The 27,821-nt window shown below is 44.8% G+C and overlaps 1 protein-coding gene across 1 annotated transcript in view; it reads left to right on the top strand.

Annotated features, from left to right (window-relative positions):
- LOC111972743 (voltage-gated inwardly rectifying potassium channel KCNH7) overlaps positions 1-27,821 on the top strand; it is a 127,212-nt gene that overhangs the window by 43,044 nt on the left and 56,347 nt on the right. Inside the window, exons 7-9 of the mRNA XM_070449339.1 lie at positions 14,403-14,802; positions 14,936-15,135; positions 19,589-19,841. Of these exons, the coding sequence (XP_070305440.1) occupies positions 14,403-14,802; positions 14,936-15,135; positions 19,589-19,841 (853 nt within the window). The remainder of the gene's footprint in view (positions 1-14,402; positions 14,803-14,935; positions 15,136-19,588; positions 19,842-27,821) is intronic.

The following is a 27,821-nucleotide window of genomic DNA, read 5'->3' as shown; positions in this document are numbered from 1 at the left end:
CAATCAATGATGCATTTAAATGAAGGGAGAGTCAGCAGCGCTGTGTGCACAGCTTACATGCAGATGTGAAAGGCCCGTTGGGAGGCAGGCTGGCTTGTTTATTTATGAGGGAATATCCCTTCAGGGTCTGGAGCCACTTCAGCGCTTTATCATGCTTTGTTGGCACACCAGAACATGAGAGACAGCTTGTGCTTATAAAGCATAATCACCTATTCTACTGCTGCTGAGTCATACTGAATATTGACAACAAACCAAAATAAAAACCAGTGTAATAAACCAAAACCGTTCAATGTTAAATTTACCCCCATTGTCTTCTATCTATGCCACCAAGGTTTGCCACCAAGGTTTGTCTCCAATTTTTTACCTTCAAATAATTTTTTTAATGTATGTTTTGGATTAAATTGAAACAGGATCTTTAGTACTGTAGAGCTACAGCTTATTTAAGGGTAATTGTTGACCATTTATATTCGTTTACTTTATTGACCAACCGCAACCAGGTGTAGGGAGCTATTTTGTCACAACCTGCAAGTGTTAATGGATTCACATATTTGCCCTTTCAAAGCACGGTTTTTGTCTAAGACAATAATGATCAGGGAGGTTTGTATCAAAGCCAGCAGGCTCCTGCGCTGTGTTTAAGTTCTCCGCCATGCTTCAGTTGCTTATACCCTGCTGGCTGCACAACACACTATACATAACATAGTATTGTTTTTATTCCACTGTAGGTATTCCAGTAATATTTTTTGTAGACTTGAGACTTTGCAATGTACAGTCGTGGCCAAAAGTTTTGAGAATGACACAAATATTAATTTACACAAAGTTTGCTGCTTCAGTGTCTTTAGATATTTTTGTCAGATGTTACTATGGAATAGTGAAGTATAATTACAAGCATTTCATAAGTGTCAAAGGCTTTTATTGACAATTACATGAAGTTGATGCAAAGAGTCAATATTTTCAGTGTTGACCCTTCTTTTTTCAAGACCTCTGCAATCCGCCCAGGCATGCTGTCAATTAACTTCTGGGCCACATCCTGACTGATGGTAGCCCATTCTTGCATAATCAATGCTGGGAGTTTGTCAGAATTTGTGAGTTTTTTTTTGTCCACCCGCCTCTTGAGGATTGACCACAAGTTCTCAATGGGATTAAGGTCTGGGGTGTTTCCTGGCAATGGACCAAAAATATCTATGTTTTGTTCCCCGAGACACATAGTTATCACTTTTGCCTTATGGCAAGGTGCTCCATCATGCTAGAAAAGGCATTATTCGTCACCAAACTGTTCCTGGATGTGTTGGTACCATTCTTTATTCATGGCTGTGTTCTTAGGCAAAATTGTGAGTGAGCCCACTCCCTTGGCTGAGAAGCAACCCCACACATGAATGGTCTKAGGATGCAGAGACTAAAACAGGAAGCTCCCGCGCTCAGGTCTGATTCCARGCTTCAAGATTGTTTCGTTCACGTGGATTGGGATATGTTCCGCATTGCGTCAAACAACAACATTGACGAATACGTTGATTCGGTGAGCGAGTTTATTAGCAAGTGCATCAGCAATGTCGTACGCACAGCAACTATTAAAACATTCCCAAACCAGAAACCGTGGATTGATGGAAGCATTCGRGCGAAACTGAAAGCGCGAACCACTGCTTTTAACCAGGGCAAGGTGACCGGAAACATGACCGAATACAAACAGTGTAGCTATTCCCTCCGCAAGGCAATCAAACAAGCTAAGCGTCAGTATAGAGACAAAGTAGAGTCGKAATTCAACGGCTCAGACACAAGAGGTATGTGGCAGGGTCTACAGTCAATCACGGATTACAAAAAGAAAACCAGCCCCGTCGCGGACCAGGATGTCTTGCTCCCAGACAGACTAAACAAATTCTTTGCTCGCTTTGAGGACAATACAGTGCCACTGACACTGACTCACTGCAGCCGACGTGAGTAAAACATTTAAACGTGTTAACCCTCACAAGGCTGCAGGCCCAGACGGCATCCCCAGCCGCGTCCTCAAAACATGCGCAGACCAGCTGGCTGGTGTGTTTACGAAATAATTAATCAATCCTTATCCCAGTCTGCTGTTCCCACATGCTTCAAGAGGGCCACCATTGTTCCTGTTCCCAAGAAGCTAAGGTAACTGAGCTAAACGACTACGCCCCGTAGCACTCACTTCCGTCATCATGAAGTGCGTTGGAGAGACTAGTCAAGGACCATATCACCTCCACCCTACCTGACACCCTAGACTCACTCCAATTTGCTTACCGCCCAATAGGTCCACAGACGACGCAATCGCAACCACAATGCACACTGCCCTAACCCATCTGGACAAGAGGAATACCTATGTGAGGATGCTGTTCATCGACTACAGCTCAGCATTTAACACCACTAGTACCCTCCAAACTCGTCATCAAGCTCGAGACCCTGGGTCTCAACCCATTCCTGTGAACTGGGTACTGGACTTCCTGACGGGCCGCCCCCAGGTGGTGAGGTGGGTAACAACATCTCCACCCCGCTTATCCTCAACACTGGGCCCACCAGGGTGCGTTCTGAGCCCTCTCCTGTACTCCTGTTCACCCACGATGCGTTGCCATGCACGCCTCCAACTCAATCATCAAGTTTGCAGACGACACTACAGTGGTAGGCTTGATTACCAACGACAACGAGACGGCCTACAGGGAGGAGGTGAGGGTCCTCGGAGTGTGGTGTCAGGAAAATAACCTCAGACTCAACGTCAACAAAACAAAGGAGATAATCGTAGACTTCAGGAAAACAGCAGAGGGAGCACCCCCCTTCCACATCGACGGGACAGTAGTCGGGACGCATTGCTAACCATGTGTATGTGACAAATAAAATTGATTTGATTTGATGCTTTACTGTTGGCATGACACAGGACTGATGGTAGCGCTCACCTTGACTTCTCCGGACAAGTTTTTTTCCGGATGCCCAAACAATCGGAAAGGGGATTCATCAGAGAAAATTACTTTAACCCCAGTCCTCAGCAGTCCAATCCCTGTACCTTTTGCAGAATATCAGTCTGTCCCTGATGTTTTTCCTAGAGAGAAGTGGCTTCTTTTGCTGCCCTTCTTGATACCAGGCCATCTCCAAAAGTCTTCGCCTCACTGTGGCGTGCAGATGCACTCACACCTGCCTGCTGCCATTCCTGAGCAAGCTCTGTACTGGTGGTGACCCGATCCCGCAGCTGAATCAACTTTAGGAGACGGTCCTGCGGCTTGCTGGACTTTCTTGGGCACCCTGAAGCCTTCTTCACAACATTTGAATCGCTCTCCTTGGAGTTCTTGATGTCTGATAAATGGTTGATTTAGGTGCAATCTTACTGGCAGCAATATCCTTGCCCGTGAAGCCCTTTTTGTGCAAAGCCATGATGACGGCACGTGTTTCCTTGTAGGTAACCATGGTTGACAGAGGAAGAACTATGATTCCAAGCACCACCCTCCTTTTGAAGCTTCCAGTCTGTTATTCAAACTCAATCAGCATGACAGAGTTATCTCCCGCCTTGTCCTCGTCAACACTCACACCTGTGTTAACGAGAGAATCACTGACATGATGTCAGCTGGTCCTTTTGTGGCAGGCTGAAATGCAGTGGAAATGTTTTTGGGGGATTCAGTTRATTTGCATGGCAAAGAGGGACTTTGCAATTAATTGAAATTCATCTGATCACTCTTCATAACATTCTGGAGTATTTGCAAATTGGCATCATACAAACTGAGGCAGCAGACTTTGTGAAAATTAATATTTGAGTCATTCTCAAGACTTTTGGACAAGACTGTATTTTTACATGTATTATTGTGTAGGAAAATGTGTTAGTATGCTCTGCAAAAAAAAAWGAATACACTGACCGTTGTTTCCTTTTAACTAAATTAGTAATTAATTTTTTATTAATATTACGTACATATTTTTGTACTTGTACTTAGTAACAAGCTTTTGCTCAATGGGAATAGCTTGAAAGAAAGTTGTGTGTTTTTGCCTGTCTTGTATCCCCTGAATAGTTCTTTGAGGAGGCTATTTTCTATTGGTAAAGGACCTGTAATGCTATTATAAGCCCTAGCTATGTGGAGCTAGATCAAACAGCTAAATGGMGCCAGGCAGGGATATGTACATGAGCACAGTGCTAGAAAGACATGCTGTACATGTACTCTATGTTCCTCAGCCGAGTACTGCTACAGAAAGCATCAAAGAATGTCCACTTAACAGCTGCTCATTCAATTTTTCAATTTGATCTGTTTCACATAATTGCAGCATCAACAATGACATTTCTACCCATTCAACAAACATACATTCCCACAGCCACACACCAAAGTCTCATCTACACATACAGTGGGGTCCATAATTATTGGCACCCTTGATATAGATTAGGAAAGAATACTATAAAATCCAAATSAAATACTGAGCTATGTTGTATTCTAAAATATATATATTGTTTAACAAGTACTGTAGGTATGAGGTACTTTTCCTGCATATGCTTTTGTTTTTCAACACCAAACCCACCACTGGTGTGCTTGGCCAAAGAGCTCTATTTGCATGTCATCTGACCATCGCACCGGGTCCAATCAAAGTGCCAATGCCGCTTATCAAGCTCCAGGCATTGCTACTGTATGGTCAGATAACATGAAAATACAGCTCTTTGCCCTTGCACACCAATGGTGGATTTGGTGTTGAAAAACAAGCATATGCAGAAAAGTACCTCATACCWATGGTAACAAATTATGGTAGATTTTTGATGTGATAAGGCTATTTTGCGTCCACTGGTTCTGGGGCCGTTGTTAAAAGACAATTTAGCTTTTTTACAACCAAATCTAARTTTTTATATATAAATGGCATATTATAGAAAGGTCCAGACACCTTTTTTCTCAATTTCACTTGTGTCTGAGAAACTTACCCCAACAAGCGTTTCACTTCCTCATCTTCGTTGCGCAGCATGTACTGTACCTGTACATGTACTCTTCCATTGAAAAAAAATATTTTGGGCCTTCCTGTGACATCGGGTGCTGTAGGTGTCATGGAGGGCAGGTAGTTTGCCACACCACACCACCCTCTGGAGAGCCTTGCGGTTGAGGGCGGTGCAGTTGCCGTACCAGGGTGTGATACAGCCCGACAGGATGCTCTCGATTGTGCATCTGTAAAAGTGTGCCAGGGTTTTGGGTGACAAGGTAAATTTCTTCAGCCTCCTGAGGTTGAAGAGCCGCTGTTGCGCCTTCTTCACCACACTGTCTGTGTGTGTGGACCATTTCAGTTTGTCTGTGATGTGTACGCCCAACTTTCCACCTTCTACACTGCTGTCCCTTCGATGTGGATAGGGAGGTGCTCCTTCTGCTGTTTCCTGAAGTCCACGATCATCTCCTTTGTTTTGTTAATGCTGAGTGAGAGGTTGTTTTCCTGACATCACACTCCGAGTGCTCTCACCTCCTCCTTGTAGGCTGTCTCATCATTGTTGGTGATCAGGCCCACTACTGTTGTGTCGTCTGCAAACTTGATGATTGAGTTGGAGGCGTGCATGGCCACGCAGTCATGGGTGAGGGCTGAGTACACACCGTCATTACGTTTGCCGATGACACAACAGTGGTAGGCCTGATCACCGACAACGATAAGACAGCCTATAGGGAGGAGGTCAGAGACCTGGCCGTGTGGTGCCAGGACAACAACCTCTCCCTCAATTGTGGACTACAGGAAAAGGAGGAGCGAGCAAGCCCCCGTTCTCATCGACGGGGCTGTAGTGGAGCTTCAAGCTCCTTGGTGTCCAAATCACCAACAAACTAAGATCGTCCAAGCACACCAAGACAGTGGTGAAGAGGGCAAGACAAAACCTATTCCCCCTCAGGAGACTGAAAATATTTGGCATGGGTCCTCAGATTCTCAAAAGGTTGACAGCTGCACCATCGAGAGCTTCCTGACTGGTTGCATCACTGCCTGATATGGCAACTGCTTGGTCTCCGACTGCAAGGCACTACAGAGGGTAGTGCGTACGGCCCAGTACATCACCGGGGCCAAGCTTCCTGCCATCCAGGACCTCTATACCAGGCGGTGTCAGAAGAAGGCCCATACAATTGTCAAAGACTCCAGCCACCCTAGTCATAGACTGATCTCTCTGCTACCGCATGGCAAGCGGTCCAAGAGGCTTCTAAACAGCTTCTACCCCCAAGCCATAAGACTCCTGAATGTATAATCAAATGGCTACCCAGACTATTTGCATTGCCCCCCCCCGCGCACCCCTTTTTAAGCTGCTGCTACTCTCTGTTATTATCTATGCAAAGTCACTTTAATAACTCAATCACATGTACTTATTACCTCAATTACCTCAACTTACCAGTGCCCCCGCACATTGACTCTGCACCGGTACCCCATGTTTATTGCCATTCTATTGTTATTTTACTGCTGCTCTTTAAATATTTGTTATTTTTACTTCTTATTCTTTTTTTTTGTTGCTTTGTTGGTTAAGGGCTTGTAGTAAGCATTTCACTGTACGGTCTACACCTGTTGTATTCGGCGCATGTGACAAATACAATTTGATTTGTTTTGATTTCAGTAATGTTATGCAGGTCTTTAGATGGTATACACATGAAATTGTGTCATTCCAAACTTTATCTGCAACGTTATATACCATTTTGTTGTGACTTGAGCGATACCTCTCTGTTCATTCTAGTTGCAGGCTACATAGAGAATGGAACAGCTGGATAGGGGAAACAGCTTGAGCAGCACAATGAGGATGGGGAAGGGAATTGCTGGTAGGGGTAAACAAGTGAAATCTCAAAAACAATCTCAAAAAACATTCCATTTACATAAAACATTTAGATTTGGTTGTAAAAACACAAACTTATCCTTTAGGTCAGGACTGCCCAACCCTCTTCCTGGAGATCTACTGTCCTGTAGGTTTTCAATCCAAACCTAATTTAGCGTATCTGATTCAGCTAGTTAAGGTCTTGCTGAGCAGCTAATTAGTAGAATCAGTTGTGTTACATTAGGGTTGGACTGAAAACCCACAGGACGGTAGATCTCCAGGAAGAGGGTTGTGCAACCCTGCTTTTGGTCAACGACATCATGAACTTTACCAAGTACAAGAACATTTTTGCCCAAAATTTCGTTGCCTCTGCCATGAGGCTGACACTTGCCTGCAAGTGGATCTTCCAGCAAGACAATAACCCCAAGCGCTAATCAAAATCCCAAAATAAATTGTTAATTGACCACAAAGTCAACCATTTGAAATAGTTATCTCAGTCTCCTGACTTTAACACCATTGAAAACCTGTGGTTTGAATTGAAGAGTGTACTCCATAAGTGCAAACAAAGGACATCAAGGATTTGGAAAGATTATGTATGGAGGAAATAAAAAATAATAATTGTAGCATAAAATATCAACTCAGCAAAAAAATAAACTTCCCTTTTTCAGGACCCTGTCTTCAGAGATAATTTGTAAAAATCCAAATAACTTTACAGATCTTCATTGTTAAGGGTTTAAACACAGTTTCCCATTTAATGAACATGCACCTGTGGAACGGTCGTTAAGACACAAACAGCTTACAGACGGTAMGCAATTGAGGTCACAGTTATGAAAACTTAGGACACTAAAGAGGCCTTTCTACTGACTCTGAAAAAACCCAAAAGAAAGATGCCAKGGGTCCCTGCTCATCTGTGTGAACATGCCTTAGGCATGCTGCAAAGAGGCATGAGGACTGCAGATGTGGCCAGGGAAATAAATTGCAATGTCCGTACTGTGAGACYCCTAAGACAGCGCTACAGGGAGACAGGAAGGACAGCAAATCGTCTTCGCAGTGGCAAACCACGTGTAGCAACACCTGCACAGGATCGGTACATCCGAACATCACACCTGCGGGACAGGTACAGGATGGTACCAACAACTGCCCGAGTTACACCAGGAACGCACAATCCCTCCAGCAGTGCTCAGACTGTCCGCAATAGGCTGTGAGAGGCTGGACTGAGGGCTTGTAGGCCTGTTGTAAGGCAGGTCCTCACCAGACATCACCGGCAACAATGTCGCCTATGGGCACAAACCTACCATCGCTGGCAAAAAGTGCTCTTCACTGACGAGTCGCGGTTTTGTCTCATCGGGGGTATGGTCGGATTCGCGTTTATCGTCGAAGGAATGAGCGTTATACCGAGGCCTGTACTCTGGAGCGGAATCGATTTGGAGGTGGAGGGTCCGTCATGGTCTGGGGAGGTGTGTCACAGCTCATCGGACTGAGCTTGTTGTCATTGCAGGCAATCTCAACGCTGTGTGTTACAGGGAAGACATCCTCCTCCCTCATGTGGTACCTTCCTGCAGGCTCATCTTGACTTGACCTCTCAGCATGACAATGCCACCAGCCATACTGCTCGTTCTGCTCGTGATTTCCTGCAAGACAGGAATGTCAGTGTTTCTGCCATGGCCAGCGAAGAGCCCGGATCTCAATCCCATTGACTACGTCTGGGAACTGTTGGATCGGAGGGTGAGGGCTAGGGCCACCCAGAAATGTCCGGGAACTTGCAGGTATCTTGATGAAAGAGTGGGGTAACTCTCACAGCAAGAACTGGCAAATCTGCTGCAGTCCATGAGGAGGAGATGCACTGTAGTACTTAATGCAGCTGGTGGCCACACCAGATACTGACTGTTACTGCTTGCTACATAAATAGATACGCTAACCTATTTGCCACGTTATGACTGACTTGTGATCATTGCCCTTGTTAGTTTGATTGTATTGACTTCCCAGAGTTAGTTACATTCGTCCGTTTTTGTCCTAAAAATGTAATCATGTAAACTGAAACAGTGGATCCCGAATGGAGGCAGCAAACAATGTACCAGGCCAGCTGTGATTTACAACCTAATAACAATATTTTTTGGACTACCAATAAGAAACTACCAATAAGAAATGTATTGGTGAATTATATTAWTAATGCATTATACTGCATCCATCTATTCTGCCAACAATGCATTAGTGTACGTGTCACGTCTGCTCCAGCTCCTCCCCTCCGGCGTACGATGTTGCCAGAGTACTAACCACCGGCCCTGGGATTCATCATTACGCACACCTGGCACTCATCATTACCTGTTAATCATTATGATTCACACCTGGACTCCATTACCTTCATCCTTTCCTCCCCTTTATYTGTCACTTTATTTGTCACACTCTATGTTCACTCACCAGTTGGTATTGTTCCTGTGTATTGGCGGTCTGCCTTATGTTAGTGGCGTGTTCTTGGTTTTATTAAAACGTTGCACCTGCTTCCGACTCACCGCCCCATCATTACAGAATACCAACTCAAAATTTGGAATGGAAGCAGCAGGACAACCGGACATTTCCCAGACGATCAATGAACAAGGTTACCTTCTTCATCAACACCATGATCAGCTGGCTCAACTGGGGACGGCCATGGAAGATGTTCTGTGCAGTCTACAATGTCTCAACAGCGGAGGATATTCTAGAGCCAGTCTACCCAACGAGTCAGCACACCAGCCCATCGAGCATCTCAGGTCTGCGGTGCCCGTCTATCCCTCCCGGAGAGAAATATGACGGAACACCATCCAAATGCCGTGGCTTCCTCCTTCAGTGCTCCCTCTATTTCGCACATCAGATAGTAGCCCCCACCACCGAGAGATCTAAGGTTGCCACGGTTATTTCTCTGCTGACTAGGCGGGCATTGGAATGGGCTACGGCCATCTGGGTGAGAGGATGAGCTTGAGTCTTATGAGGGGTTAATGGCTCTGTTTAAATGTATTTTTGATCATCCCTCGGAGGGCAGAGGGGGGTCAGCGTCTGCTCCAGCAGGATGCGCTTACTTTCCGGACAGTAGCAGCTTCCAGTGGATGGAATGAGCAGGCGCTCAGCACGTTATTTAGAAGAGGTCTGCGTGAGGAGGTCTAGACGGAACTGGCCTGCCAAGATGACACCCTCACCCTGGACGCACTCATTGCGATGGCCATCCATCTGGATAACCTCCTCCGGGAGCGTCGGCATCTTCATCGCTTCTCTCCCTCCTTCGGCGAGTGTTCCGGATCAGAGCCTGAACCCATGGAGGTAGGGGTCACATGCCTTCCAGCGGCGGACGACTCAGACGGATACAGCTGGGGCTCTGTCTGTACTGTGGCCAGGGAGGGCCCAAGCGCCAGCGGTGTCCGTTACTTCAGAATAAGGGATCCACTAGAGCAGAGGGACGGTCACGTGATGTTACATCACCTGAACCATGAGTGAGTATTCCATCTACTGTTCTTCCTGTTAGACTCTTTGTAGTACCCTTCACTCTGGCTGACTGTCCCTCATGCCCTGTGTCTACAGCTTTAGTGGATTCCGGCGCCGTGGGGGACTATGGATCAGACCCTTGCCTCCTCTCTCATTATTACTACCTACCTGCTCTCCTCTCCTTTTCCGGTTCAAGGTCTCGATTGTCGGCCTCTAGGATCCAGAACAATCACACACATCACCCAACCACTCACCCTCACCGTGGAGCCCAATCACCAGGAAAACATCCCCTTCATCACCAGTGCACCAGTTCACAAGATCATCCTCGGCCTACCTTGGCTTCAGCACCATAACCCTACCATCTCATGGTCAGGGATAAGAATCACCGACTGGTCACCTGAATGKCGGAATACCTGCTTCCCTGTCCCCTGTGGTTCCACGTCGGTTGAGAGTCCTGTGGTTGCCCTCCAGCCCAACATCCCGGAGGAATATCAGGATCTAAGGGAGGTATTCTCCAAGACCCGTGCTACCTCTCTCCCTCCTCATCGCCCCTGGGYCTATGCCATTGACCTGTTTTCCGGTGCTACACCTCTGCGCAGACGCATCTACCCTCTGTCAGGGGCTGAGACCCAGGCCATGGAGGACTACAATTAAGAGGCGCTCCAACAGGGTTTCACCCGCAGGTCCACGTCCCCTGCATCGGCTGGTTTCTTCTTCGTGGCCAAGAAGGAGGGAGGATTACGCCCTTGMATCGYTTACCGTGGAAAGTATCGTACCCTCTCCCGTTGGTGCCATCGAGCAGCTRCGCAGGGCCCGGTTCTTCACCAAACTGGACCTGCGGAGTGCCTACAATCTCATTCGCATCCGGGAGGGGATGAGTGGAAGACGGCGTTCAGCACGATGTCTGGTCACTACGAGTACTTGGTTATGCCCTTTGGTTTAGCCAGTGCTCCGTCAGTGTTCCAGGCATTTGTCAACGAGGTGTTCAGGGACACGGTCGGACGTCAGGTGACTGTTTACATCGATGACATCCTGATCTTCTCGGCCAACCTGGAAGATCACATCACTCACGTTCTAGCAGTCCTGGAACGCCTCTTGGCTAACCCCCCGTTCGTCAAGGCAGAGAAGTGCCAATTCCACCAGAGGGCTGTCTCCTGCTTGGGCTACCAAATCAGCCCGCAGGGAGTGAGGATGTAGGACAAGAAGATAGATGCGGTAAGGTCATGGCCAGTCCCAACCACCAAGGGGTTACAATGGTTTTTGGGGTTTGCCAACTTTTACCGCCGATTCATCAGGAACTTCAGTGCCGTCACCGCCCCTCTCACCTCCCTCCTCAAGGTTGGATTGGCCTCCAGCAGCTGACCATGCCTTTCGTCTCCTCAAYGGGCGTTTCACCTCCGCCCCCTTACTGAAACACAGATCCCATGATACCTTTTGTGTTTGAGGTAGACTCATCGGAGTTGGGGTGTGGGGGCAGTTTTGTCACAAAGACAGGGGGACCCATTAATTGTTTCCTTGTGCTTTCTTCTCCAAGAAACTGTTCCCCGCAGAGAAGAATTACGACGTCAGCCATCGGGAGCTCTTGGTGGTGAAGATGGCACTAGAGGAGTGGAGACACTGGCTGGAGGGCGCCAAGGAACCATTCGTCATCCTCACCGACCATCGGAACCTTACATACGGACAGAGAGGAGAATTGAATCCCTCTTCTTCACCAGGTTCGACTTCACGGTGACCTATTTCCCAGGTTTTAAGAACCTCATGGCCGATGCCCTGTCCCGTATCTACAATTCGGAGAGGGTCCTGTCCAGAAGGCAACCATAATCCCATCCTCCCGAGTTGTGGGTCCAGTGGTTTGGGATGTAGATGTGTACATTCGCCAGGCTCTAGAGAGGGAGCCCGCACGCAGAAATGGTCCTCCCACGCGCATCTACGTTCCCACAGGGATAAGGGATTGGCTGCTGACCTGGGCACACAGCTGTTGTCGCTGGATATCCAGGTATTTCTCGCACCATCCATTCCCTCACTGAGAAATACTGGTGGCCCACCTTGGTGCAGGATGTTACGCGGTATGTCAACTCCTGTTCCGTGTGTGCTCAAACCAAGTCCCCCCGGAATGCTCCAGCAGGGAAGCTCCTGCCGCTTCCCGCTTCCCGTGCCTCAGTGACCTTGGCTTCCCGTCCATTGTCAGCAGGAACAGGCAGACCGTCACCGCAGTGAGACCCCTGTGTTCCATCCTGYGGATTGCGTATGGCTCTCTACCAGGAACCCCCCACTCTGCCTGCCCTGCAAGAAACTGAGCCCCCAGTTTGTGGGGCGGTTCAAGGTTCTCCGGAGGGTGACACACAGGATACAATTACCCAGTCACTACCGTATCTCACCCTCTTAAAATGTCTCCCTTCTCAGGCCGGTGGTTCCTGGTCCCCTAGCTGATGCTGTCGCCCACACCTCCTGGACATCGAGGGGGGGCCGGCATACGCTGTCAGATCCCTACTGGACRCCTGACGTCGTGGGGGTCGGCTCCAGTATCTGGTGGACTGGGCGAGGTATGGCCCAGAGGAGCGGTGTTGGGTTCCGGTGGAGGACATTCTGGACCCCAACATCATGATTTCCACCTTCGCCAACCGGACCAACCCGCTCCTCGGGGTCGTCCCCCTGGTCGGCGTCGTCCTGCGGCTGGAGCCGCARGTCAGAGGGGAGGGGGTACTGTCTCGTCTGCTCCTCCCCTCCGGCGTACGACGTCGCCAGAGTACTAACCCCCGGTCCTGGGATTCATCATTACGCGCACCTGTTACTCATTATGATTCACACCTGGACTCCATTACCTTCATAATTTCCTCTCCTTTATGTTACTCTCCCATGTTCACTCACCAATTGGTATTGTTCTTGTGTATCGGTGTTCTGCCTTATGTTAGTGTCGTGTTCTTGGTTTTATTAAAACGTTTCACCTGCTTCTGACTCACCGCCCTATCATTACAATACGTCATGGAATGTTGAGTCAAATAGAACCAATTTTTAAAACCTCTTAAAAAGTCGGTTTTGTAGGAAGAAAAATMGGAATTTMATGTTTTTGACTGATATGATTGTCTGTTAAATATCTGCAATGTAGTTAAATGTCATGTCCACTTTAAGGGTGCCAATAATTATGGACCCCACTGCACATTAGAACCACTGGCAGTGTTATCAATTACGGACCCTCTAAAAATAATGAATGGCAGCCAGGGTCATATTAATTGTCAGGTAAATAAATGATCTCCCTAAAGAGGACGATTGTGTAAGTGTAGCCATTGCTGATGAGAGAGCAAGCAGCAACCTCCCTAGGTATCGTTCATTGTGTTACCTTCCTCCCACCCAGACTTCAATAAAGCAGGATTTATCTGCTGGCTGCTTGTATCACAGCTCCGTGTTAATTTGTCCTTGACCGGAGAGTCATTACATTGAAAGTCGCAAAGATTAAGAGTCTTTGAATTATACTGTTGAGAGGAGTGCAGAGAAAGCTCATTACTGTTAAAATAGTGAATTTGACTATTTTTCCAGACTTTTTTAAAGCAGAGGTGTAAGCTAACTTTGGTAATACATCTGTCGGACTGAAGTATATTTTAATGCAGCTGTGTGATATTAATATACTGTAAATTAGTGCACACTTTGCATATAAATAAAATACAGTAAATTGAGTATACCAAACACTAGGAACACCTTTATAATATTGAGTGGCACCCCCACCTCTACAAGGTGTCGAAAGCGTTCCACAGGGATGCTGGCCCATGTTGACTCCAATACTTCCCACAGTTGTATCAAGTTGGTTGGATGTCATTGGGTGGTGGACCATTCTTGATACCCATGGGAAACGGTTGAGCATGAAAACCCAGCAGCATTGCAGTTCTTGACACAAACCGGTGCCACTGGCACCTACTACCATACCTCGTTCAAAGGCACATATTTTGTCTTCCCCATCCATGTGTCAATTGTCTCAAGGCTTAAAAATCCTTCTTTAACCTGTCTCCTCCCCTTCATCTACACGGATTGAAGTGGATTTAACAAGTGACATCAATAAGGGACCATAGCTTTCACCTGGATTCACCTGGTCAGTCTATGTCATGGAAAGAGAAGGTGTTCGTAATGTTTTTTACACTCAGTATTTATTTGGTAAAAGGTGGAACATATTTCACAATGTCTGATCATGTCTCTAGGAGTGCTTGTTAAATATGCACCGTATGTTTTGTCTCTTTAGACCACCACTCTGATTGGCCTGTTAAAGACAGCCCGACTGCTGCGATTGGTGCGTGTGGCCAGGAAACTGGATCGTTACTCTGAGTATGGAGCTGCTGTGCTAATGCTACTCATGTGCATCTTTGCACTTATTGCTCACTGGCTAGCCTGCATATGGTACGCCATTGGCAATGTGGAGAAGCCTTACCTGGAGCACAAGATTGGTTGGCTCGACAATCTGGGGGTCTCCATTGGCAAGAGGTATAACTACAGTGACCCTAGTTCTGGGCCCTCCATTAAGGACAAATATGTCACAGCACTTTACTTCACGTTCAGCAGTCTAACCAGCGTGGGCTTTGGGAATGTCTCCCCAAATACCAACTCAGAAAAGATCTTCTCCATCTGTGTCATGCTGATCGGCTGTGAGTCTGAACTATTCATTGTGTAACTTTTGTCCTTAAATTGACGAGATTGATTGTACAAATCAATGCATATTATGAAAACACTAAATCATTGTGACTTACCCCTGCCTTTATATATGTCTGTGTTGTTCAGCCCTCATGTATGCCAGCATCTTCGGTAACGTCTCAGCCATCATCCAGCGGCTGTACTCTGGCACGGCCAGGTACCACACCCAGATGCTGCGGGTTCGAGAGTTCATCCGCTTCCACCAGATCCCCAACCCGCTAAAGCAGAGACTGGAGGAGTACTTCCAGCACTCCTGGACCTACACCAACGGCATCGACATGAACACGGTAAACAACAGAACCTCAAATCAGCACACCAACATAGTTCAATTCTCTTTCTTGCCAATGTGATCCTCATGCAAAATGCTTAAAAAAAAAACTTTTTATTTTGTATTTCTGCTTTTCGATTGGAATAACATCTACGCTGGTAAGAACAGGAGGTACATATTATGTGAAAGTATGAACTGTAACCATTTCCATTTTCGCTTAATTGCTTGACATTTTTGTTTGGCTTTCAAAACATATTATAATATTTGGCTCTCAAAACATCTCGTTAATAGCCCATCATGTGTAGACAGAAGACAAATCAGCAACACCATAGTCATCGTCATTGTCATCATCACCACTTTTCTTTTCAGTTTTTGAGTGAAGTGTTTTAGTTTCCATACCATCTCCTGTGTTCTGTGTGCCAAACACTGCGCTTCCACATGCATGCCGGATTCTAATTACAAGAGTGCTTTGTGCTGAGGCTAAGGGCATATGTCACAYGTTGGCTTGCATGTGGCTGCATGAGCTTGCTAAAAGGATATAGTAGTGTTTTCTTCTTTTGAAATCAAATACAATTTTATTCGTCACATGCTTCGTAAACAACAGCTGTAGACGAAGAGTGAAATGCTTACTTATGGTCCCTTCCCAACAAAGCAGAGTAAGAAAATAGAGAAATAATATAAAAGTAAAACACATAATAATAAATACACAATGACTAACGATATCTTGGCGATATACATGGGGTACCAGTACCGAGTCGATGTGCAGAGGTACGAGGTAATTGAGGTAGATATGTACATATACTGTAATAAAGTGACAGTAGCAGCAGCGTTATGTGATGAGTCAAAAATGTTTGTGCAAAAAGGGTCAATGCAGATAGTCCGGGTAAATATTTGGTTAATTATTTAACTAACTACACTGCATGACCAAAAGTATGGGGACACCTGCTCGTCGAACATCTCATTCCAAAATCGAATCAAATCAAATTCTATTTGTCACATGTGCCGAGTACAACAGGTGTAGTAGACCTTACAGTCAAATGCTTACTTACAACCCTTAACCAACAATGTAGTTTAAAAAAAAMAATTATAGAAATATAAGAGGCAACAATAAAATAACAGTAGCAAGSCTATATGAAGGGGGTTCCGGTACAGAGTACAGAGTCAATGTGTTAATATGGAGTTGGTCCCCCCTTTGCTGCTATAACAGTCTCCACTCTTCTGGGAAGGCTTTCCACTAGATGTTGGAACATTGCTGCAGGGATTAGGTATCCCTACAGGCTGTCTCATTGTTTTGGGTGATCAAGCCTACCACTGTTGTGTCATCGGCAAACTTGATGATGGTGTAGGAGTCGTGCCCGGCCACCAAGAACGTACCCTTGAGGGGCCCTGTGTTGAGGCTCAGCGTGGCAGATGTGTTGTTMCCCACTCTCACCACCTGGGGGGCATCCTGTCAGGAAGTCCAGGATCCAGTTGCAGAGGGGCGTTCAGTCCTAGGGTCCTTAGCTTAGGGATGAGCTTGGAGGGAACTATGGTGTTGAATGCTGAGATGTACAGGTATTCAATGAACACCGTTCTCACATAGGTGTTCCTCTTGTCCAGGTGGGAAAGGGCAGTGTGGAGGGAAATAGAGGGTCGTGACATGACTATCATTAATGTAATGACTGCTATTAATCAAATAATTACCTACTACGTTTAATTATTACTATATTAAATTAAATTAATTAAATTAACTCATTAGGAATTTGGGGCACCACGGGAACAGTTGTTTACCGAGTTACTATCTCCCGACTTAAACTCTAAAGATGATATAAATATCTCTTACATCAATAAGAGTCAATTATTAATTATTACCTCATCAGTCTCATTCTTGGTATCTGCACGAACCCTAACCTAAGTATTGAATCAGCGATACACAAATTGGCTTAAGTATTTATTTACTAACTAAATCATCACACAGAATACGTAAACACACACAGCATAGGTTATTGATTGCATACATAATACAATGAAAACAGGTCCCTAGTGGACTAGCAAAAGCATGACCGTTTGGTTACGCAATGGAAAGAGAGGGGTATGTACATATATGTATATGTACATATATGTACATACATTTGGAAACAACACTCACCGTAACCAGAATATTTAGCACCCTAACAACCGCTCATTCGGATTAGAAATGCAATATATGTTTACGAGTGGATTATATTTCCCTGTCGAAACCACTCGATCCGTCTATGGGAAGTGGTTCGATGTAAGTCTCTGGTTGTCCACAAGAGGTCACAATGTCCTTCTTAGTTGTAGGCTTTTTCTGTCTTGGAGTGTTCATTAGAATAGATACCTCAGGTGGTGAGAGGGATCTGTTCTTCCCTCTCATCTTTGGTCAAATGTCCTAGACTACTTTACATACACAGATGCAGACTGTGAATGTTTGGTCTAGTCTTTAACTTCTTCACTCGTTAAGAGTTTCAGAGGGTCTTACCATTTTCAGCCGTGTAGCCACCGCTTCACGCTGTCTGGTCTTGTAGTTTTAAACCATTTCAACGTGTGGGCCACGACCTCACGTTTTCTGGTCTAATATAAATTTKATTAGTGAGTCCTTTTAAGCACTCTGGTCTTGGAGGGTGTTCCGTCATGTTGACACGAACTCTGAGCTCACTTGTGCRCAGTCAGTAGCCATGCCCAAGTTTGCATGAAACACAATTCTCATTTAGAAGGCTAAAATCACATTGCTATCTTCACAACAGTATTCTCATATTTTTTTATCATATCATTTTTACAACATTTAGATGTAAACCTGATATATACAGTGTGAAAGCTCTTAAAGTTACAATGTTTCTGTTATAACGTCTTTCTAATCCTTTTTATGACATCACAAAATAMACATTAATTTTCCATATTCCATCTCTCATTATTCCCAACATTCGGATGTTGAAATATATTGTCCCAGTGTCCTTCGTTTTATGTTGTAGTTTTGGGCGGCAAACTCTTTTTAAAGACACAAAGACATTCCAATCACCCAAACTAGAAACCAAAAGGAGTCGGTCTGCTGCATTACAATTTACGATCGACGTGAGGTGTCATAAAACCCCCACATCAATCCCTTCCCCCTCTCTGAGGGAGAGAGAGCTCTGTAGAGCTMATCCAGCTGTAACCGGATCTTTGGATCCTCACAGGAYAGTCATGACAAGAGATTGTGTCATCTGTGGATCTGTTGGGGCGGTATGCAAATTGGAGTGGGTCCAGGGTGTCTGGTATAATGGTGTTGATGTGAAACATGACCAGSCTTTCAAAGCATTTCATGGCTACAGATGTGAGTTCTACGGGGCGATAGTCATTTAGACATGTTACCTTGGCGTTCTTGGGCACAGGGACTATGGGGGTCTGCTTGAAACATGTAGGTATTACAGACTGGATCAGTGAGAGGTTGAAAATGTCTGTGAAGACACTTGGCAGCAGGTCAGCGCATGCTCCAAGTACCAATCCTGGTAATCTGTTTAAAATGTCTTACTTACATTGGCTATGGAGAGTGTGATCATCCAGAATAGCTGGTTCTCTCATACATGGTTCAGTGCTGCTTCCCTCAAAGCGAGCATAGTAAGCATAGGCATTTAGCTCGTCTAGTAGGCTTGCGTCACTGGGCAGCTCACGGCTGGGTTTCCCTTTGTACTCTGTGATAGTTTGCAAGCCTTGCCACATCCAATGAGCATCAGAGCCGGTGTAGTAGGATTCAATCTTAGTCCTGTATTGACGCGTTGCCTGTTTGATGGTTTGTCGGAGGGCGTAGCATGATTTCTTATAAGAGTCTGGATTAGTGTCCCGCTCCTTGAAGCGGCAGCTCTAGCCTTTAGCTAAGTGCGGACGTTGCCTGTAATCCATGGCTTCTGGTTGTGATATGTACGTACAGTCACTTTGGGGACGACTTCGCCGATGCACTTATTAATTATGCCGGTGACTGATCTTGTAAACTCCTCAATGCCATCGGATGAATCCTGGAACATATTCCAGTCTGTGCTAGTGAAACAGTCTGGTAGCTTAGCATCCGCTTCATCGGACCACTTCCGTATTGAGCGCGTCCCTGGTACTTCCTGTTTATAAAAACGTACAGTATCTTTCATTGTGAAAAAAGGTCTGAACAACCTGTGTGAGTGTATACAGTAGTTACATTTGCATCACTTTACATCACTGAAACACTTAATTATCATAGTAATTTACATGTGGGCCAACAGAGGAATAGTTTAACCTAGGTTCATTCCCACTTATTGTAAAGGTAAGTATGGCTTTTATTGTTTTTGTCACTACAGGTAGCCTACTTTAAATTCCAGGAGATMAAAACACTTTTGAGATACCGTAACCATTTGAGAAGGGTGATCATAACTATGAAAACAAATATATAAAACCCAATTGGCTGACTCAAGAGGTGATCCACGTTGGCTGCATCCTATAATTGTTAAATTTCTCCACACATACTGTAGGTGTTAAAAGGATTCCCTGAGTGTCTTCAGGCAGATATCTGCCTCCACCTCAACCAGGATCTGTTGGAGAGCTGCAAGGCCTTCCATGGAGCTACCAAGGGCTGCCTGAGAGCCCTGGCCATGCGCTTCCAGACCACCCACGCCCCCCCAGGGGACACCCTGGTCCACTCTGGAGACGTCCTCACCGCACTTTACTTCCTGTCTCGGGGCTCCATAGAGATCTTGAAGGATGACATTGTGGTGGCCATTCTGGGTAAATGCAGTTGAACTATAAATAGAAATTGGTGTTTTTTTCCTGGTCAGATCATATTTGTTTTATTTTTAAATTTAACTAGGCAAGTCAGTTAAGAAAAAAATCTTATTTACAATGACAGCCTATCAGGGAACAGTGGGTTAACAGCCTTGTTCAGGGGCAGAACAACATATTTTTACCTTGTCAGTTCAGGGATTCGATCCAGCAACCTTTCGGTTACTGGCCCTATGCTCTAACCACTAGGCTACCTGCCCCCATATGGTCAGGAAAAATTCCTGGCCATATGGAAAAATTCCTGGCACAAATTATATACTAGTCGTTAATGGAAAATTCCACCCAAAAACAATATTTTTGTATTTGTTTAATTAGTTTCATTGTCCGTTGTTGATWTKGTGCCAAAATGTTTTGCATGTGAGCAATCAAGTTTTCAACTTTCAAAATACAGAAATACAGACGGTAAGATACATTTAGCATCACAGCGGGTATATTGCATTTAGCATCACATGATGCAAAACGCAGCATCATATGATACAAAATGCATCATACCGGCTGTATTTCTGTATTTTGAACATTTTTMAAACATAATTGCTCACAWGCAAAACATTTTGGGACTATATCAACAACGGACAATGAAAAAAACACCWAAAGATAGTTTTTGGGTGGAGTTTTCCTTTAAGGCTAAGKGTTTTTCATGACCATGTGATCTGAGCAGTGAAAACTCCAGGCTSTATAAATGCTGATTGGAAAACATGCTAACGCTTATTGGTAGCTTTTTGAGGCATGACAAGACACATTGCTACTTACTGTACTGTCAGSGCAGTATTGAAAGAACCCAACCAAGTGGAGAACTGTGGTTGGTGAGGCAGTTTTATAACAATGGTTTCAGGAGCACTTACTCTGGCATGAGCATTAATATTAAAATTCCTTTCATCTGTGTTTATACAATTAAAGCTGTCATTTGTTTTGCATGTTTGCTGGACGGGTTGATTTGAATTATTGATTCGAATGATTCCGTCCTAGACCATGTAGGGTTTTCGTGCTCGTATGATATTTGCAGATATGTTGCGCTAGATGTCAGCTCAGGCAGGGATACATAGTGCCACCTCCCAAAGGAAAGATGGGTGGTTTTTCAAACACTGATCGACTGCAGCAGACCTCTTGTTCAAATCCAACAACTGACTGGAACAGTCTAGGCTACCCGGAATCTTAACATTCTCCTCGTAAGCGTAAGCACCTGAATGCATTTTATACCAGTTGTCTTACCTGGTTATGATTTTACTTCTCACATTTAGACAAGAACCGTGACTAGAGAAGTTAGATAGGCGTCCATTCCTAAGGTCCTGTCTGTTAAGGCATTAGGACTGTTCATCAGACATGATGGAGGCTCTGACATTTCTTTTAAGTGGCTCTGTGTGAGARTGTTTGGCAACTTCGAAGAGCACAGTGTAATGCTAGTTTAATAGCTACAAAAGTGAAGGAACACAAAACATAGGCATATAGGTAGGCTTAAAGGGGTAGTTCACACAAATTACAAAATTACATAATGGTTTTCCTTAGTGGCCAGAAAAATCTTAACATGCTCTCAGCAGAGCGTTTTAAGATTTGCAGCTATTAAAAGAGCAGCGACAGCCATTTCTCTGTGCTCTTTGAAGTTGCAAAACAGTCTCACACGGAACCACTTAATGGACATGTCAGAGCCAGACAGGACCTTAGGAATAGAAGCTTACCTAACTTCAGAAAGAAAACGCTGCATAGAAATATATTTAACCAATCCCCCTTGCATGAACACATAACCTAACAGGTGGTGATGGGAGCAAGAAGCCAGGGCAGAGTAGCGGTAGCAGCAGGTTGAGAYAGCAGACCCGTAAAGCTTAAATACCCACCCAATAAGGTAGACCTATTAATACTAGCCTCTAATTGGTACCATCTCAGCTGATGGGTCAGCTGAGGCGGGGCACTCGGGTTTCCTTTCTGAACTGGCTCCGCTTAATTTCAGAAAGAAAACTCCACATTGAAATATGTTTAACCATTTATTCAGCAATGAATAACGCAAGATTTCGCGATATAGACTCTCCTTCAGGGTAACTCAATGCCGGAGCAAAGCATCCATTATAAAATATAGCCTACGGGCAGTGAGTGCGGTAAACTATACCAATCCCCCAAAACTGCAGAACTTTACGCCAGACGCTTATGTGTAGCTATGGCAGAAGCACCGTTGAAATATTATCATCAAATGACCCCCTAAAGCAATCCTATCATGCAAATGAATCTTAAGTAGATTGTTAATCATATSTGCATACTGAGCGACGTATAACTCCAATGTATCTCTTGTGACGTATCGCRGGGTACCCTCGCTTGAGGCAAGATAAGTGTCATCTCGGCACATGTGACCATCTGCCTACCTGCCACGCAGCAGTTTGAACCCAGCCGCCCTAAAGAAGCACCGCCAGGTGCCAACACTGAACTATATGAGTAGCCTAATCTATGGCCTACATGAAATATCTACTACAATACATCCTAAGTAATAAGCACCCAGCCAACCACCTGTGCTAATATCCACTGAACTTTATTAGGATAACCACCAAAGCAATGCTATTGACTGTGGGCCGAACACCGACATAGCAAACTATATAAGACATGGAAATCGCAGATGAACTTTTGGCATCCAAAATCTCCTTGGCGTTTTAATCTAATGTAGCGTTCATAGGAAGCARAGGACCACGCCCCATGATCTTRAGTGTGGACGCAGGGACAGAGAGAAGTCGTTGAAGCAGCACCGATGCTAAATTAATTTCTGCATATCAGGAGATAGCCCGCAGCGTTTGCAGAGGAGACGGAGCCGTGATGTAAACCAGTATCTCGTCATTGGTTTGCCAGCATCGGTGATGAATAATTGATCGCCCAGCGTGGCTAGTGGTCGCTACTGCAGYTAGCGTAACATGGAATAAAGGACAGAAAGCAGTGTTAGTTTGAGTAGTGATAAACGGCATGCCTTTACCCTTCCTATTCGTTTGGGAAYGTGAGTGTCCATAATTAAATCGGAAAATCGTGAGTTCATGCAATGATTAAAGAAACATTAGTGCAAAGTGTATTCCCCAACCGTAAAACAATCCTGTAGAAAGCCATAAGACGACCTCATATCATTGTATGAACCTTAAACACCCTTCCCTTAGCGTAAATCCATTGAGGCTGATAGGTAACCTTTCGCATTGCCTGAAGATTGCTCTTTTGAKGCCCATGAGGCGGAAAGAGCTGTCATCTTGGTGTATGAGGATATTCTTCTTATGCACGGGCTGACAATCATGATCATATAGCAATACTGCAACAACTCAGGTAGGTTTCACAATCTCAGAATACATKAATTTTAACATCGTAGMAGCWGAGGATCAGAGTGAAGCCAGGATCAATTGAGAAACAGTAGCAGCGCCGATTCAGAATTGGGCGCCAATAGCTCAGAGCGAGCACTCAGCTCTGACGAAGGAACCAGAGCCGTGATGAGTTCCAGTATCTTGTCACTGGTTACCAGCATCAATGTTGAACAGAGGTTTGCCAGGTGCTGCCCGTGCTCAGCATGCAGGCAGCACAACATGAAAGAGAGGACAAAGTAGTCTTAGTTCTGGTGATGACGACAATGTTCCAAATGTGACAGTCCATAATGCCAACAGAACTTTCAAAATCAATTAAAGGGAAGGCACACTTTGTGTATTCAAACCTCTGGGAAAGTGTAATGTAAACCCAACACTGTTGCCTTAACGTGAACTCAAACTTGTGCTACTGAGAGAGAGGAGAGATACTGTACTCTGATATACGTTTGTTGCTTTTCCTAAGGCCATGAAGAGTAGGCCGACAGATGGATTCTTGAGCAGACGTTACGCTGAAGGGTCCTGACACCCAAATTGAACTGAATCCCTGCTATTGGAGCATGATAAGGCTAATTTGCCGMACTGAAATTGTAATAGAAAAGGCATACGTGTTTATATAACAGAAGACATTGTACAGAGAGAAGACCATACAGTAGACTGCTGCAGAGAGCCACAGCTCAGCCATGACATAACATCACATGGCATAAAATATACAGTACAATTAACACACCCCCAAAACCGCAACTAATATTAGCTAAGTATCCACTTTGTCTAAATAGCCTAATGTCCTACTGAAATTGCTCAGCAGTAGCTTATGCATCTGCAGCATGCACAGTGTGCACAGTGAGAGTGACCTGATAATGAAAACCTAGACCTAAAAATAGTCTACTTGAACTAAAGGCTAATGTCTAACGGTATATACTGGTAAGCCATGAGAGAAAAATAAATGATGACCTGACAACGAAAGAAATAGACCCAATATAGTTCAMTRGGAAAGTATTCAGACCCCTTCACTTTTTCCAAATTTTGTTACGTTACAGCCTTATTCTAAAATGTATTAAATAGTTTTTTCCCCTCATCAATCTTCACACAATAGCCCAWAATGACAAAGCAAAAATWGTTTTTAAAATWAAAATAAAAAATAAATCACATTTACATAAAAATGTAGACCCTTTACTCTGTACTTTGTTAAAGCACCTTTGGCAGTGATTACAATCTCAAGTCTTCTTGGGTATGATGCTACAAGCTTGGCACAGCTGTATTTGGGGGTCTCCCATTCTCTCTGCAGATCCACTCAAGCTCTGTCAGGTTGGATGGGGAGCGTTGCTGCACAGCTATTTTCAGGTCTCTCCAGAGATGTTAGATCGGTTCAAGTACGGGCTCTGACTGGGCCACTCAAGACATTCAGAGACTTGGCCTGAAGGCACTCGTGCATTGTCTTTACTGTGTGCTTAGGGTCGTTGTCCTGTTGGAAGGTGAACCTTGCCCCATTCTGAGGTCCTGAGCACTCTGGAGCAGGTTTCATCAAGGATCTCTCTGTACTTTGTTCCGTTCATCTTTGCCTCGATCCTGACTAGTCTCCCAGTCCCTGCCGCTGAAAAGCATCCCCACAGTGTGATGCTGCCACCACCATGCTTCACCGTATTGGCCAGGTGAGGAGCGGTTCTTGGTTTCCTCCAGAGTGACGCTTGGCATTCAGGCCAAAGAGTTCAATCTTGGTTTCATCAGACCAAAGAATCTTGTTTCACATGGTATGCCTTTGGCAAACTCCAAACGGGCTGTTATTTGCCTTTTACTGAGGAGTGGCTTCCGTCTGGTCACTCTACCATAAAGGACTGATTGGTGGAGTGCTGCAGAGATGGTTGTCCTTCTGGAAGGTTCTCCCATCTCCACAAAGGAACTCTGGAGCTTTATCATGGGTGACCATCGGGTTCTTGGTGACCTCCCTAACCAAGTCCCTTCTCCCCCAATATCTCAGTTTGGCCAGGCGGCCAGCTCTCGGAAGAGTCTTGGTGGTTKCAAACTTCTTCCATTTAAGAATGATGGAGGCCATTGTGTTCTTGGGGACCTTCAATGCTGTACCCTTCCCCCAAACTTTGCCTCGTCACAATCCTGTCTCAGAACTCTACAGACAATTCTTTCGACCTCATGGCTTGGTTTTTGCTCTGACATGAACTGTCAACMGATAGAAAGGTGTTTGCCTTTCCAAATAATGTCCAATCAATTGAATTTATCACAGGTGGACTCCAATCAAGTTGTAGAAACATCTCAAGGATGATCAATGGAAACAGGATACACTTGAGCTCAATTTRGAGTCTCATYGCAAAGGGTCTGCATACTAATGTAAATAAGGTATTCGTGTTTTTTATTTGTAATACATTTTCCCCAAAAATGTAACGGTTTTCGCTTCGTAATTATGGAGTATTGTGTGTAGATTGGTGAGGAACATATTTRATTTAATACATTTTAGAATAAGGCTGTAACGTAACAAAAGGAGTCAAAGGGTCTGAATACTTTCCGAATGCACTGTAGATTACTAGATATGCCTGCATATCAGAGTGTCTGAATAAGCTCTAACAGAGCTTCCCATAAGGGACCATGAATGCTTGATCGCCAACACTGATCGCCATTTGGGTGTTTTTGCAAGCCCACCACATGCTAGGTAATGCTAGTATCAACAGCCCATCCAACATGCTGAAACTATAGCAAGCTTTGATTCGTCACCGCACAGCTATACACGTCAGCCTACATACTAAGGACCAGGGTGATCATMTCAAATCTGAGGAAGAAAGGTGAGGTTTAGGCAGAAGTATCCTTTTAAAATGAGCTTGTACTCCTGTGAATATTTACTAGTGATGAAAATACCCAGTAAGTTTAGCTGACGACGGACTAACGCCATTCGAGTAGCACAAGATATCACAATAACTGACTGATAAACAGTTCATGTTTATGTGAACAGTCCACACGTTTGGACCAGCACAATTCGGTATATATGAGTCACGCTCAGTGAGCGGCATCCGGGTATAAGATGGCTGTACAAGTGTTACGTACAAGCATGCATGATAACGCACATYAACTTGCTTACTACTGTTAGGGTTTGTTCCTTACGTCCTTGTAAATCATTGGTTCATTGGTGAAATTAGCATTATGACAATATCTTTAARTAAATCATTCAAAAACCTTTATTAATGCAATTGCAGACAGAAGTTGACAATCGGGAACATAGCACACATGTTTCCGAGTAAGTTCTGCATCAAACAAAAGGTCTCAAGTTGTTTTATTAAACCAAAGTCCCGCATTAGTGATGTCACTGACTAGACTATTTCATTACCTTTTACTCCTGAGACCAAAACCCTGCATCTATATCTATACAAACATAGAGTTTCAGTGTTATCTAAAAGCTAGGCAATAAATGTGCACTCCCCAAAGTTGATTTATTGTGGAATGTCAACTAGTCTCTTATCTCCTACACTCCCCTGCAGAGTCTGTCTCAGTCACATATCTCTAAGAGGTCTTCTTTATAAGAGAGAGAGAGAGAAAAAGAGCAAACAACTGTGGAACAATTCTAAAACTATATAATGATATATATTACAGTGGAGAACAAGTATTTGATACACTACCGATTATGCAGTTTTCCTACTTACAAAGCATGTAGAGTGTCTAATTTTTATCATAGGTACACTTCAACGAAAACTAAAACAAAATCCAGAAAATCACATTGTATGATTTTTAAGTAATTAATTTGCATTTTATTGCATGACATAAGTATTTGATACATCAGAAAAGCAGAACTTAATATTTGGTACAGAAACCTTTGTTGCAATTACAGAGATCATAGTTTCCTGTTTCTTGACCAGGTTTGCACACACTGCAGCAGGTGTTTGGCCCACTCCTCCATACAGACTTCCTCCAGATCCTTCAGGTTTCGGGGCTGTCGCTGGCAATACGGACTTTCAGCTCCCTCCAAAGAGTTCTATTGGTTCAGGTCTGGAGACTGGCTAGGCCACTCCAGGACTTTGAGATGCTTCTTACGGAGCCTCTCCTAGTTGCCCTTGCTGTGTGTTTTCGGGTCATGCTGGAAGACCCAGCCACGACCCATCTTCATGCTCTACAGGGAAGGAGGTTGGCCAAATCGCCGATACATGGCCCCATCCGCAGCTTCCACCCCAAAAGCCGCCCAGATCATCCTGCCTCCGCGCCCGCCTACAGAACAAGCATCACCAAGAAAGAATGTGGAGGCTCCCTCACATACCCAACATTCCATCCTTAACTGATGAGCGCGCAAAGCTCAGCCCTGCGGGTTATCGTCAACCTGCAGACCTCCTTGACCATGTTCGTACCTCCCCCTCTGGCGCAGGTATAAGGGCACACCTGAGCCAGGAAACAGGAACATGAGACAAGTCTTGTGCCAGGTGTGATATTCCCTCCTAAAATAGCTACGTGCTAATACGTTACTAATCGACTCCAGTAAGGCCAGCAGGCTACTCTTTAAATATAGTTTTCTATTGCCTATGTTAACTGTTATGAAAGTTGTATTGTGATTTGTTCTTGTATTGGAAACGGCCACTTTAACCGTGTACATGACACTTAGCCAACAAAACTTTCCCCAGACTGGGGA

The sequence above is a fragment of the Salvelinus sp. IW2-2015 genome, linkage group LG2 (assembly GCF_002910315.2).
Source record: "Salvelinus sp. IW2-2015 linkage group LG2, ASM291031v2, whole genome shotgun sequence".
NCBI classification, from domain to species: domain Eukaryota; kingdom Metazoa; phylum Chordata; class Actinopteri; order Salmoniformes; family Salmonidae; genus Salvelinus; species Salvelinus sp. IW2-2015.
This window is presented reverse-complemented; position numbering and strand designations above follow the sequence as displayed.